This window comes from Neopsephotus bourkii, unplaced genomic scaffold (genome assembly GCF_033783945.1).
Source record: "Neopsephotus bourkii isolate Nb327-2 ecotype Australia unplaced genomic scaffold, CSIRO-AGI_Nbou_v1 NB_275, whole genome shotgun sequence".
In the NCBI taxonomy this organism is placed as follows: Eukaryota; Metazoa; Chordata; class Aves; order Psittaciformes; family Psittacidae; genus Neopsephotus; species Neopsephotus bourkii.
Window position 1 is genome coordinate 1,062,339 of NW_026900784.1, and position 15,565 is coordinate 1,077,903.

General features: G+C 36.2%; 1 protein-coding gene across 2 annotated transcripts in view; it reads right to left on the reverse strand.

Annotated features, from left to right (window-relative positions):
• Nucleotides 1-13,120, reverse strand: part of SLC26A7 (solute carrier family 26 member 7) — a 65,760-nt gene extending 52,640 nt beyond the window's left edge. For both annotated transcript variants that reach the window (XM_061346770.1, XM_061346769.1), the window contains exons 1-2: nucleotides 12,829-13,120; nucleotides 472-582 (exon numbers count right to left, since the gene is read on the reverse strand). In XM_061346770.1, the coding sequence (XP_061202754.1) occupies nucleotides 472-582; nucleotides 12,829-13,018 (301 nt within the window). In that variant the 5' untranslated portion in view covers nucleotides 13,019-13,120. The remainder of the gene's footprint in view (nucleotides 1-471; nucleotides 583-12,828) is intronic.
• Nucleotides 13,121-15,565: the final 2,445 nt, after the last annotated feature.

Here is a 15,565-nt window from a genome sequence, read left to right on the forward strand (position 1 = left end):
TTTAACACAATAGCAGGCAATAGGCACAGAAAGCTTCTTTTGTGAAAAATTAAAGGTTTGTGTTTTAGACAGGTGAGAAGTAATGTGTGTTTTCTGCGGTTTAAGAAGCAGTTGGGACATTTTCATTCCTGCTTGCACATAGCTTGTTGGCTGAGCCCTTTGTTAAAATCTTAGCCTAAAGCAGATTTCTAAAGCAGAATTAAAATATAAAAGCCCTTAATAAACTACATTTACAAAGGAAGTGTCAATGCAATATTAAATTATAATGGTAGGAATAACTGCTATATATTCTTAATGAGGCTCTTTGAAGTACTTAAGCTGGAAAAAAAGTTTTAAAAGTAGTGAAAAAAATCTTATTTCTGTTTAGTCTTCAATAATTTCCCTTCCACTGATCTTATAACAACAACAACAAAAAATGTTCACTTTTCAATTTCTTATTTCTGAAAATGTTATTAACAAATAGACACTTACCTGTTGCAACATGACGTCCCATTCCAAATATGGCATATATAATGACAGGGAAGAAAGAGCCATATAAACCAAAAACTGGATGGACTGAAGACAGAATAGCAAAGGCCAGCCCTACAGAAAGTTAAATGGAATTACTTCAGTATATGAAGATAAAACTGTTCTGCATTCAATCTTTTTTTTTTTTTTAATGAGGAAATATCTACAATTTTATTAAGAGCAGGGAAAAAAGCACACCTTCATTTAGAAAAACCTAAACCATAAGTCAGCCAATTAGGATCAGGAAGAACTGTGGAAGATTTTTCATCTACTGTCTGTCATCAAAATCCTCACACTTTCTCCTGAGTTTTGGTCATCAGCAGAAACAAATGGGTCATAGATACAACCTATGGCACCAGCTACCGTGGGTCCAGGCTGTCTCCATCAGTGCTTTTTTAACAGCCAGTCCTCGCCAGAGGAGGCAGCGCCATTTCACCCCCACCCTCACAAACATGTGTTTGAGACTGCCAGGGCTTCAGGCAGTCAGATGTTTTTTTCTTACAAACAGTTCAAAACCTGTAATTTTGGTTTGGATGCAGCCCCTTCAGTCTGATTTCTTCTTAAACAAAATAATATTCCAGGGTTCATTGTCTTTAGGCGCCTGGTTTTTTTTATTCCTTTAGATGTTAACATTTTTTTTCATTACATAAAGTTCTCGGTCCAGAAATGGAATGTATTTGACTTTCATGTTGAGATGGAGAATGAGCTGAATTGGTTAGGATTTAACTTTACAACCTCATTAGCTACCTTCATTGCTCAGCTATAAAGGACAGGAGGACAGCACCAATCTTCTCTTTAGAAATTCTCAGAATATGCTAAGAAATCAACTTTTAACAGAGACATTCCTGCAAAGCAACAGCTTTGGTTTTTGTTCATGTTTAGGTACCTAAAATAGCAAGCAAGTTTGCCCTGCATTCTTGCAAGCCAGCAGAAGGAATAACGTATGCTTCTGACCAGCAGGTTCCACTGCCCTTTCACAGTTTTACTCCTAGAAGATAAGAGGAGGAAGTATTGCCCAGCAGAGTTGCTCCACAAGTCCTGCTGAATACCCTGTTGTGCAGTAAGGAAGACAGAATTGGCTTGTGTTAAGGTGCCTGAGGTCAACCCTGGTTGACCTGAGTGACCTGTTCAAGATAGCATGTGTATTGGGAGAATGACTATCCATGGTCTGCGGCAGAGGTGCTTCAGGTAAATGAAACAAAGATGCTTTCTGCGTACATCTGAAATATTTAAAGAAAATTAAATGTATGGGATGAACTGTTCTCACCAAACTTTCCTGACTGCTCCAGAAAGTATTTTTTACCCGAAATATTGGTGCATGAGGTTTTAATAATATGGAGAGTGCAAAGAGTATCTTTGCTTAGATGCCTTAAGTGGCAATTCTGAATACTTTAATTCAAGAGCTCTCTTCTTGAATTGTCGTTTGAGTCTGTAACAAAGAGCACGTGGCAGCGGAAGGCAATAAAATGCCAAGAGGCCAGAAGTATCAAGTTCCCTGTGAAGCAGACAAGGCCAAGCAGTTCACCTGTTCTCAGAAAAAAATCACAGTGAAGATTTTGCTGAGGTGGATCTTACACAGATCCTCTTCATCAACATTGTGCTCAGCAACGTAGCACTATCAGTTGTGACTTGTAGAGGAGATATATTTAAACATGTCTGTTTTAAAAATTTGATGTCTTTTAAACAGAAATGGACTTCTCTGCTCTTTTGCCTTTCAATTAGCATATATACCAATCATCACTTCTGCTTTCTTCTTTTAGCACACCATTATCATGAACCAGAAAGATCTTTGAAATTATAGTTCTACATCCATGTTCGCATGATCAATAGATGTAAAAGATGATTCTGACCCAAACGCAACACAGAACGGTCTGCCTGAGGAGAACGAAAACAGCACAGGAGAGAACTGCATGACACTACCCAGTCAAAAGTGAGCGTGGAGTTAAAAATATAGAAAAAAGGAGAAAGATTTTTAAAGCTTGTTCAACGTTGAAATGCTCTTCCATTGTAATATAATTAATATAATAATGAACAAAAAAAAAAAACCTACCAAATAAAACTTTGAAATTAATTCAATGTTAGAATACCACTCACACAGATATTGCAGACCTGAAAAAAACAAGGGCCAGATTTATGGTTAGATTTTCTGCTGTAAATAAGCTATTCCTCATCAGCAAGTCTGTGAGTAAAGCAAAGTTCCTGTTCGATGCGGGGGGTTTGCTGGGCTGGGCAGTTCATTATCAGTCCTATTAGCTTTATGCTCCCATTACTGAAGCATGTCAATAGTGTGCAAGATCAGAAAGGCATTATAAAACAGAATTAGCAAAGACTTCAGGCTTTCTGATTAGGCATATAATGTTCAAAAAGTTCAAATACCTTTAAAGATATTATTGGTAGCATATTTCATTATTTTTTTATTAGACTTTGTTACAATGCATTCCATATGCTCAAGAACTAGCCAAAAGACAAGAAACATTATTTTAGATTTTTTTTTCATTCCCAAAAGTAATAATACTCAAAGAAATAGGTCATAAAATAAGGATCCCACCTAATCTTCACTGGTAATATGGAGAAGCCTCTATGGCAGTGACATTAAGGTTTGCAAACAAGCATACAGATTCCATGGAAAGAAATGCAAACAAAAAATAACCAGTAAGTTCAGATACAGTATAATTATATTGTGGTTCTTTGTTTTAACTAGCTCCTTATCATAAGATAATGCTGAGTGACTGCCATTGAAAACTGTGCTCTCTGACTACCACAAGATGCATAATAATCCTCTGGCATACCACACTGAAAAGCAAGAGATGTTGCACTACTGTCGGTAAATGCCAAATGCAGATAACCATAAAATAACAAGCTTGATACAAATAGAAACAAGGTCACATCCTACCACAAGAGAAAGGTCTCAGTTTAAGTTGATAGCTCCTGCTCATTAAGCTAGCATCATAACTACAGCAATAAAAAATATTTTCCATAGAATTACCTATGAACCACCAGAGTATGGTCACCTAACAGCTTTCTGCATCTGGAAAAACAATCATGGTACATACATATGACCTGAGGAAAGCTATACCATGTCTTTTGGAAATAAGACACGCAAACCAGAAATACAAGTGAAGAAGCAGGAAAATTAGTAAGTCTATAATTAATCTGAGGAATTTCAAAATTTGCATCATTCACTATTTATTATGAAAAAACTATAAATCTGAAAGTTTTCCTAGTAGTATATATATTCAAATTACTTTTTTTTTTTTATTGTAAATTTTTATTCTTAAATGTGACTATAACAATATAGTCATGCCTCAGGTACAGGGAACCCAAAGTGGCACTAGTATATCTTATCCCACTCGAAATGCTATCTGCAGTTGTGGCCACTCCAGCGCTTAAAAAAGGCAATTTCCTCCTTCAGTTGCAAAGCTGTATTATGTAGTAAGAAAGGTATTTCCTGTAGATACCTAAAAATGTAGAATTAACACATATTTAATGAGTCTCCTATCAATCTTTCTTGGAGAACCAACAAATCAGACACCCAGTGATTCATATCACCAGCTTTAATTTATAGGTCCATGGTAGCTAACTCTTACTGAAGAAACAAAACACCAGAGAAAAAAAAAAATAATATATATATTTCATGACAACTTTCCCATAAAAACCTGCAGTTCTGGAAGGTTCTTTGACATCTGGATTAGTCATGATACCTGAATTCACAGTATTTCACAGTATCTGAAAGGGCACTCTCCCAGTATACCATCTGACCATTATACAGAAGGTATGTTTGAGAAACGACTCTCTATTCTGCCACTTTGCAGATCTCCAGGTCCTGACATTGCATCTGGATGTTCAAAAGAAAGGATATGCAAGTATTATGCTAGAAGAAACAAGTGGAGTGCATGACCCATATGTGAATTCTCTGTTCGAGATAGCTTGACCCTTTTGTACATCAAAAAGCTTGGATACAAACAAAAAGACAAAAAAAAAAGAAAAATAAAAAACAAACATACAAAACAAAACAAAAAAAACCAAACAAAAAACAACCCAAAACCAAAAACTAAACCCTACTATATTTTTTTTTTTAATGGAATTTCTGCAAAAACCATGATTCTTGACAGGCAATCAAACATTAAATGTTCAAACCTCTTTGGAATGAATTTGACACAATATTTGAGCACCACAAATATTTTATAAACTATTATATAGATAATTTTATGAACTATTCTACACTGTTCAGCCATAATACCTGAAGAATCTGGTCATCTCCAAAATAAAAATAAAGAGATATTTCAGAGTAGATTATTGAGAAATTCCTCTGCATCTCAGTAAGAATAAACAGAATGAAACCTATAAGATTCTGGCAAACAGGTAATTAAGAGGTAGCTTTTTTGTGAAGCATTGACAATGTGGAGAAGCAAAGCCCAGTCATGACTGATGACAGGCCTTACTCAATACAACCTGGACTTTTAAAATCCATGAAAAGGGCATCCATTTTGACAAATTGGTGGCCAAGGATCTCAGTATTAAGAGTTTTCCTGATCTCTCTGACCTGAAAGACTACAGGTGAAGTAATTTCTTTTTCCTTCAGGAAAGAAGCCTTTCCTGGCTTTGTCAGTCTCTGTCCATGGTGCTCAGGCATGCCCCTGCACAGGGATTGGACATCTGCACAGTTTGTCTGGTCATACTAACACGAGTGTACCTGGACATTAGGCTCCAAAGGATTCAGAGGTCATTCAGAAGCTGAATTCACATTTGTAGTAATCTGTCAGACACATCTGTATTAGCACATGTGTAACTTGTAAGAAGTTTAATAGACATCAGTAATTAAATATTTCATGTACAGCAGCATCAGTGCCTTTCTCTGCTGCAAAGTTGTATAAATATGAAACATTTGCCTAATTTACTTACTAACATGTTACATTTCATAATCAGCTTACATCATTATTCATTGTATGGGAGAACCATAACAAAGCTCAGCTGGACACTCTCTTCCAAAAATCATTTATGAACTATGTGGATTCTCCAATGCATTCTTTAGGAGATTTTTTTGGCTTCATTTCCAAATGTTCTTACTCAGTTTCATCTACACATGTTATTTGTATACCAGATATATATTTACAAGACAGCTCTACCCCTTAATAAAATTATTAGCTCCAGTTAGTCTGCTCAGGGTGTATTTATGTCTACATTTATGGTCAGAACCTGAAAAAAAACCCCTGCAACTATAATCCTTGAGAAGACACAGCTGGGGTTCCTCCATGAAAAGCTAAGAAAAAAAGAGATCATGTATAAGGTTTTGGCATCATGCCTTCCAAAACACTGGGCACCAGTTCTGGAATGCATGAAGGCAGCATAGATTTTTTTTTAACGCCAAGGTCTCCAGCCAGTGTTAAGGAATTAGTTGTTCAGCAATAAATCCAGCTCAAGATGAAATTAACTTTAATTAAAACATACAAAGCACACCAGTCCTCAGGGAGTTATTATTGGGCTTGCAGAATGAAAAAAGAAGTTGGCAGGAATAGCAATATTGATTTCATCAGATGCCATCTACATATTTCACTTTTAGAGGAAATATGTCTCAAGGGCTCTCCACCCCCCAAAAAAAACAGCCAACCAAAACCTACTTGGGCCAATGCATTTCTTGTTTATGATAGGTCATTGGAAAGGCACAAAATATATAGCACTATATATAAATCCTATATGAAGTGTACCCATGTGCTAGCTGACTACAAAAAATATGTTCTTTAAAAAAAAATACTGCCATAGTCCCAAACCTGACAAATTTGAAAGTCCAGATCTCATACCATCATGCTTCCACACAAGCAACTTTTGAGTGTGTACAGTATAGCACATGGACAGTTTTCATTTCAAAACAAATAACATAATGTTTATGAATCCAGTCAAACACCATGAACTTAGCTAGATGTAGACTGAATCAGAGACAGCCAAAATTACACAGTATAGTTCAGACAATGGATCAAAACTCAGCACTACCTGTGGTCATCAACTTCTTCAGAGCTCTTCAGCCACCTGACAAACCATTTTTTTCCAAATGGCCTGATTATTTTCCAGCAGATCATTAAAGCTAGCCCTACCTGAAAGCATCAGCAGAGCTGTCTTTATAATACATATATTAATCTGAAGCAAAACTCACCAGCTGTCCTAGAGCCTTGCTTCAGAATTGGGTAGCAGAACCAGGCACTCTGGTACCCTTTATTGCTATACATGCAAATGTTATTTTATGATCATTAAAGGGAAATACACCTCTACTGCTGGCATCTGGTCCATTCCCTCATAGGATCATAGGATGGTTAGAGTTGGAAGGGATCTTAAAGATCACCAAGTTCCAACCATTCTGTCCATGGCAGGGGGCACTAGACAAAGGGGCACCTTTCACTAGGCAATGTTGCTCAAAGCCCCATCCAGCATGGACTTGAACACTGCCAGGGATGGGGCAGCCGTAATTTCTCTGGGCAACCTGGTCTAGTGTCTCCCCACCCTCATAGTAAAGAATTTCTTTCTAATGTCTAATCTAAATCTAACCTCATCTACTATACAGACTTGTAACTTGGATACAACACAATACTCAATATGATCCAGCCACAGAATATCATTCCAAATTTGACAAAATCATCAGAGGTACTTGTTACTGGATACACAATGTCACCTACCTAGTCTTTCAGTACTCTGAGATGACAATTGCCCATCTCAGCCTTTGATCTGAGTGTGTTTCGTTTTCTGTGTTTACTCTCAGCTACATAACCATGTGGTTAACAATTTCCCACATTGGCTAAGTAATCACCTGAGAAAAAGTTCTAATTTTGTTCTGAGGCTTCAGTTTAGCCCAAACACTTCAGCAGAAAGTAACATGTCTTTGTTTTGTCCTCTTTCTTTCTAAGGCAGAAAAAACATTAGTGGATTTGGGCTTTTTTTTGGAAGTCTCTAACTCATTTGTGATGCTGGACATTCATATTAGTTGCGAACAATCGAAACCATATGCTGTCAATACAGTACTGCATAAGCCATTTCTGTGTTTCAAGCAAAAGAACTTTCGTGTTTCTGATTTCCCTCTCCATATACTTTTCTATTATGGGACAGAAAAAGAGCTCCAAGGTGCTGTAACGAAAAGTGCAGGTGCAAGTAGTATCATCACCCAGCAAATGACAAAATAGAAATGAAGTCATGTATTTTCTAAGCAGGAGTCTCTCTGGTTGTGAATGGTTCACAGAAGAGAATTATAATTATCAAAACCTCAAGTGAGATCTTGGAAGAAGCTTGGGTGGAAGGGTTGACATTTTCTGAAGCTGGGTACTTACCTTAGGAATTTACATTCAGAAAGAATGTTAGGTGTACCAGGTGTTAAGCAGAGTACTTAATTTTCACGTTATTTAATATCCTAACTAAAATGCTTCAGATACATCTGTGTCCCCTAAGTATATGGAAAACTGACATACATAAATAAATTATGGACAGTAATTTATATAGACTAAGTTTGGGAATAATTTCTCTGGTGACAAACTCAGCCACACAACAGAGGGTATATTTGCACAGACCATTTCAGACAAACTTATACTTTTTTATAGTCTATGACAGTGAGAGAAGCTTACTGATGGGTTGCAGCACTACTTATATGACTTCTAGATGCCAGTCTTCATGGTCAGGCTATATAGTTCTGCCCAGGAGAAAAAAAAAAAAACAAACACAAAACACCAAAACAAACACAAACAAACAAACAAACAAACATACCATAAAGAAACACATTCTAAACATCAATGTAAAAGCAAATACTGACATGTGATGTATCTACCAACACATATTGTATAATTAAAATCCTGAGAGAAGGCACAAAACTATTTGTTTCAAAGGACAAGATTGGAGAATGAAGGCTAGCAAAATGAATTAATAAGCGATAGATCAGCAGCTTGGTAATGAATAAATGATGCCAGGAAATATCACCTATGAAAGGCCTCGAAAGTAAACATGAATAACCTGCTTGGTGCAATAAAAAGTTACCACAGACTTTGAAAATGAGATAAGCAGCTGCATTCTGAAGAGATATGAAAGGCCTATAGCACATGCTCAGAAGACTGCAGAAAAAACACACTGACAACTTTATGAGATTTAGCTACCTGGAAAGACAACACCATAATGCATCTTAACATTATCCTGCAAGATAAGTGAGAAAAATTCAGACATAGCTTGACTGAAGTATGTTTCTCGTACAAGTACGTGGTGTCCAGGTCACACAAAAAAGCTACAAGAATAATTCTGGTATAATTGTGACAGATCAACGGATGAGTTACAGAAATGAGGAAAACCTGCCTTTAGTCATGTTGAACATGAACTGTTTATTACTCATAATGCCACAGATATAATGACTGAGACACATATCACCTAAGTTTTGATGTCTATGTCATCAGTGTCTACAGCTGAGCCAATCCAGTTAGCAATTGAATTTGTGTCTATGAATGAGGAACACAGAATGAAATGGAAAGAAAAGCCTTCATATGACAACAGTTAATAGGCTTTAAAAGGAAAGGGAATAGAATAGCAAAGTACTACTCCAATTAAAAAAAAATAAAGATTTATTTGTTAATTTAGAGGCATCTTGTTCTAGCCTATCAATAACAGAGTTTTGAGAAACACAGAAGAATTAAGTAGTGGTTACCAAAGCATGAAAGCTCAAATTTCTTAACTGTGAAAATATATTGCAAACTTCAAAACTGGATGACAAAGCTCACTTTAGATTTGAAGGTTATTTTTCAACCTTAGGTATCAGAGTAAGAATAAGGATTTTATGTCTGGAAAAAAAATGGATGCTGAGCTCTGTATTATTAAATGATAGTTGGAATTGATATTAGATGATGGGTGGAACAATTGAGCCTAGTTTCTTTTACTGGTTTTGACTTACGGCTTTGCAATTTGAAAGAGTACAGGCTCCAACCAAATATTTCTAGCAATTGGAGCATTTTAAAGAAATTTTCTTTTTTTTTTTTCCTTTTTTTTTTTTTTTACACAGGTTACCAAATGCCTAACAAGGTATGTGCTTATATGATTACTGTAGGGTCTGTTTCAGCTGGCCATTTAAAAAAAATGTAGAAACACCATTATATTTGACACTTCTTTCTCCACCTTCTGTGGAATGAGAGACAATACAAGTATTGTCTCAAAAAGTAAATAGGACAGAGTTCAGCACTGAAATTTGGGACTCATGAGTTAAGATTAATTTGGCATTTTTAGCAGACAATGAAACAACTATAGGAACACTTGGAGAATGCCTGCTTGGTTTCAGCAATGACTCACTATAAGTGCCAAGAAGCAGATAATGATAATCCCATGCCTTTCTTTTCTACCTCCCTGCACTCAGTCTCCTCTCTCCCACCCCAGTAATGAGCAATGGATTCCCTCTGAATGGTCAAATATGACTTGGGCATGTTTTAAACAACTTTCAAAAGCATTTGAAAAATAGCATCAAAAAATGCACTCTGCAGAAGTTATTACATAATTTATTATGGATTCTTTGATAATTATTATATTATTTATTGGATAACATTGTGAAAGAGTAAGGATTAGACCTTAGGCGTTGAAGCATATGGCTTTACCTTAGTTCAGTGCTAGGCAAAGTAACACCTGATCTTTTAAAGATCCATTTCTTCCACACTGTACATGAAAGTTAAAATAATTAAATACTCAGGTAGCATGCATTTTTTGCACGCAGTTCCTAGACTCCGTCACCATAGAACATAGCTTCTAGTTTATGTGTGTTATGATGGAAGACATTTAAACCTGAGCTGATATATGAGCTCAAGTGCTTCAATTTTAAGGTAGCAGACTTGAAGGTGTCTTACAAGAGTTTGAAGGCTTAAGTAACATTTAGAAACTAATAATTTTCACCATGAGAAGACAAATGGTAGTAGCTCTTTAAAACTTCATCCAAAATGAAAGATGGCATAGGAACAGCTATTCTGACCTACACAGTACCTTTATCAAAGACTTCTTGGGAGCAAATATTATTCACATTCATTGACTGCTGATATCTCTATTAATTTGATCTTTTGTTTTTGTTGCTTATAAGACAAAAACTGCTGTTGTATATGAATTCTCCAGGAAAAAAGTCAGAAAAGTCTGTGAGGAACAGTTATGAGGATTATCTTTGTTGCATTCACTACAACACACCAAGGACTGTGACTTTCCTTTTTACTTCCTTCCTTTACAAAGGGCAGACAGCTGTATAATCTAAAGATTAGATACATTACAGCAGATTAAAGTAGTTGCCAGCCTGAATAGTCTGGACATGGCCAATGCCACGTAAGTAAGAAAACTTACAGCAGCAAAACTGTGAAAAATACAGCTCAGTTGGAAGACTTTTCTTAATTATTCTGAAGCTACTGGACTGCTCTCTACCCTGGAGCATACAACTTTCATCACACAAGAAACTGTTACATACAAATACAACTGCACACTTTTCCATATAGTTCCATAACTCAAGTTTATTTCCATATACTTGAATTTACTTCAAGTTGCTGTTGCAACACCAAATGACGCTGTGCTCTGCATGTCAGTTATCACTGGTTACTAATTTTTTCCTACCACTTCTAGAATTTCTGTCTGTCTTTTAATTACAAAACTTCTGGGTTCACTTTGTGGGTGGAAGGAAACAGACACAGTAAGACCTCAAAACTGAGGGTATTTTCCCTTCATTCTATATAATATATGGGACTATTTTCTTGAATAAACCTCTCCTTGAAAGCATTAAAGGATAGTGATGGTAACTGGAAGGCTTATAACACTAGGAAAAGAACTGTGCAAGTAGGGTTCAAATAAGTAAGTTGTGTTCAAGTTAAAGCACCACAAATACAACAAAATGTTTTGGTATCTAACTAGCCTATTTTTCCATCCTTCAAAATCCTTCTGAAATTTTGAAAAGTCATAAAGAAGAATAAGAAAAAACAGGTCAGCATGAGGGAACAGTTTCAATGTATTTGTTTTTAAACAGCATAAAATAACGATAAAATTATTTCTAGAGTACTTAGTAATAACCTAGAAAACCAACGCCATTATTTTCTGTATTCATGGGATAAAACTAGCAGCAGTTCAGAACTGCTGTTTAACTTAATATTTTTAATGAATTTCAGCATACTGCTATTAGCAGCTTTTTAATTACAAGTGTTGTATACACACATACCAGTGAAATTAGATACTTTGCAGTCTTACAGTATTAAGGTTCTTAAATCATGCCAGTGCAGATGTTCCTAATTACTTTAAAGCACAAATACACAAATCAGTTGTTTCCAGCTCTAGCATAATTCAGTTAAAGGAGTTTTTACAACTGAAAAAAATGAATAATAGTTAAGCATAGCTAAGGTGGGAAATTGTTAGGAAATAATTATGTACAGTTTACATAAGGGCAGGAATTCAAGTCCATCGGAGGCAGATAAGAAGCTGTGATTTGCTTGAGGCAAATATAAAATACTGCCAAATGAAGGTGACACTATCAAAGACACATCAAAAACCAACAAAAGCATTTATTTCTCAGCAGCGATCATAACTTTACAAACCCACATTACTGGGACTTGAAGTTTTTGCAGGTCATTGTGCAGACTTTTGCTTTGGGGAGGTTATCCTTTTTCTTTAAGCTTCCAAACAGAGTCTAACTCCACCCCTACTTTGTATTGTTTCTTGAAAAAAGAAATGGTAGGTAATGTAATACAGCATTAAATCAACAAAGAGAAGCTGAAGCACACAAGCTGCAGATGCAGGCAGACCCTCTCCATGGGTAATATCTCTGGCAGGAACACCCTTATGCACCCTCTCCTGTTGGGCTCTGGGCTTCCACAGGTAAAAGTATAATGCCAATATTTCTTCCAGAACAGCATGTTTTATAATGCAATTAGCATGTAGATATATTTTGGTTTCTATATGAAATAGTGAAAAAGGTGGTCATTTAACTGATAAAACACAATATATACAACCATACACTGTGTGAATAGACATACTGCTTTCTTACCTTCTGTATTGTCTTTAAAAAACTGTCAGACTGATGGGATATATAGTAAAGTTCCAGGTCACAGAAATTAGCTACCATAACATAAGGCATTTCTATATGCATTTAAACAGCCGCTATATGCACATAAAAATTAATACTATGCATTTTTCCTTATATTTTTATTTAGATTAAGTCAACATTAGGTGTACAAGAATGGCTTTGTTTTGATCAAAGCTTTACAATAATATTAAACAAGAAGAAAAAAATAAAAGAGGGAAAGAAGAGCAGAGAAATCCAGCATAACCAGATTTTAAAACATGACTGAAATGAGTTCACTGTACCTTGAGTCACCTGTTGGATGGCTAGCATCATCCCAGAAACGGTATCAGGAATCAAATTTTCCTTCCAATTGTAGATAGGCATCCATTTCAAGATGGGCAGCCTTCTCATACACCAGATTTTGATATCTTCAAAGCGAACAGCCTGCATCTTCCTGCAGACTGCATTTCTTTTGCTTTTTTCTCCTGTCATCTTTCCCAGCCCTCAAAAGCAGTTTCTCTTTTAGAAGAGTGCACAGCTGAGGAATCGCCCTGCTTTGTCAGTCTCCAGTTCTCTTCAGAGATTTTGTAGTTCCAAAACTACACAGAAAAAAGAAACAATGAACAGAAGCACTTCAGATTTCTGCAGCTGCTGACTATACTCAATCAAAACACTTATTAAATGCTCAATCATATAAACAGCTACATGAAATGTAAGAGCTGTTTATTTCAAGGATCACATTTTCTGCTCTTTGTAAAGAATTTGGTCCAGTCTCATGTTAGTTTGCGATTCTTTCCAGTAACCTCCCGCTTTATATTCACTGTAATGCTTGTGCTTTTGGCCTCAGTCCAGTGGCAAAATTATTGGGTGTGTATTACTGGGTGTGTGTGCGATACAGGCTGGGCTATGCTAATATGAGCAGGAAGTGCCCAGAAGAGCAGGCATCTCCCTGCCAAGCCTTGCCTCTTCTAGAAGATCTTTTCTGGCTGCTGATGGAAGGCAAGAAGTCCTCAGCAATGCTGGGGCTAGCAAACTCGGTTTAGTCCATCAATGTTCTGTATTCTAAATGACAGCAAAAAGCTGATTTATGTAGAAAACACAGAACATCAGGTAGCAGAAAATATACACATTTTCTGCTGAAAATATACATATTCTGTCTGTAGAAGAAGCCTCAGACAAAAGTGTAACAAGCTCAAAGCGTAGTGAAGACTGCAGCCATCAGCTCCACATGGCATCATTGTTCAAGGCTACTCCTTTTTGCTCTTGGCAGTCCATCCAGCAAAGGCTCTCTCAGCAAAGACTGTTCATCAAGTAGCTTCTGATCTTGTAATAATATCATGCACCTTGTGTATGGTACAGAGTGCTCAGACACAAAGTGATAAGAGCATGGAAGAACTTTAAAAGTTATTAAGCATTTAAATGCTTTGTCCGATATGGAGCAAGGACACGGTGGCTTTCCTCCGAGTGTTTTTGTGTCTCTGAATGACAAAGAAATTTAAGTTAAAGTGTAAGACCCATCATATGAGCAAAATGTCTTCCCAATCACTATTTTGCAGACGGCAATAATTTTTTTTTAATATTTCCATTTTATTTATATAAATTACTTTATATTTTATTGTTTAGTTTCAGATGAACAGAACTGAAGTTTTGTCCACCCAAAACAACTTCAGAAAACTGAGACTTTGTTTCCAGATGCAATAGGGAGAAAAGCACAAGGACACATGCACCACAGTTCATTCTGCTGAGTGGCATTCAGGTGGTGTCCGCTTCTGTGTCCATTGTAAGTGCAAAGGGGAAAAGAAATAACAGGAAAAGATTGCTTAAGGCAGCCTCTCACTTTTAACTATCCCAAGCATACTTATTCTTTGCCTTGCCGATCCTTTTAACTATGTACATTTTTTAAAGAACAGAAGAAACACAACACAGATTTCTCCTTCTTACTTCTATTAAAGAGAATAAATCTCTATGCATCTATTCCTTTCTTCTTTTTTTTCTTTTTTCCTTCTTTCTTTTTCTCTTTTTCTCTTTTGATGTGGCATTTCTGGTTCGGATTTTGTGCATGTGTCCCTGCTCTTAGCTCAAAAGTGCAGTTCAAGGACTTCATAATCAAGGCTTTTATAGCTACCAAGTGTTTTACAACACAGACCTTTCCCTACTTTCAATAATCAGAAGTGGACAGGAATCTTTCTGGCTACAGCAGGAGTTACTCAGCTGTCAGGGGCAGCTTAGTTTATATAAAATGTTCAATACTTCTAACTATAATAGCATTTACTGGGGCAAAACCAAAACATTTCTACACATAGATACATATGTATAAAAATGTACATATGTACAAATACCCAAATATGGGTATTACTGTAAAAGGAAACTGGTGTTCTTTTTTTTTTTTTTTTTAATGGCTCACTAGAAGTTCTGAAAATTATGAAACAGTGAAAAAAAAAAGACATTACAAAACCAAAGAACCATCTCAAGAACATGTTCTCCATTTGCCAAATTTTTCACATCAAAACGTTGAGGCTGTTTGAAACAGTGTATAATTGAGATTTTCCCACCTCATATTTGCAGAGTCATCAATCCCAGATTAGTGTCTGAACTCCTAGGATTAGCTATATCAACAGACTTTTGTCCCTCACTGACAACAAGGGATAGTTTCTCTCTATGGGTGTGTGCATGAGTGAGTGCAAACATCTTACAAATAACACTTGAAAATAAGCCCTGTTAGATACAGACAGAACTGCATGTGCAAATCCTTGGGATGCTTGTTCTAATGTGGAATTTGGAAAATAAGCCCTGTTAGATACAGACAGAACTGCATGTGCAAATCCTTGGGATGCTTGTTCTAATGTGGAATTTGTGCTGAAAATTTGTTTTACTCCAGCAATTACTTTGACGAGTAAAAAATTGCATTATCATTAAATCTGGAGTTGATATCATCAGTAGTCTTGAAAATCATTGTTTCTTGTTATAACTTTAAAATTAATAAAGTACCCTTAGTTAGCAATGACACAAAGCAATGTATCACTTACAACCCTCCAGACA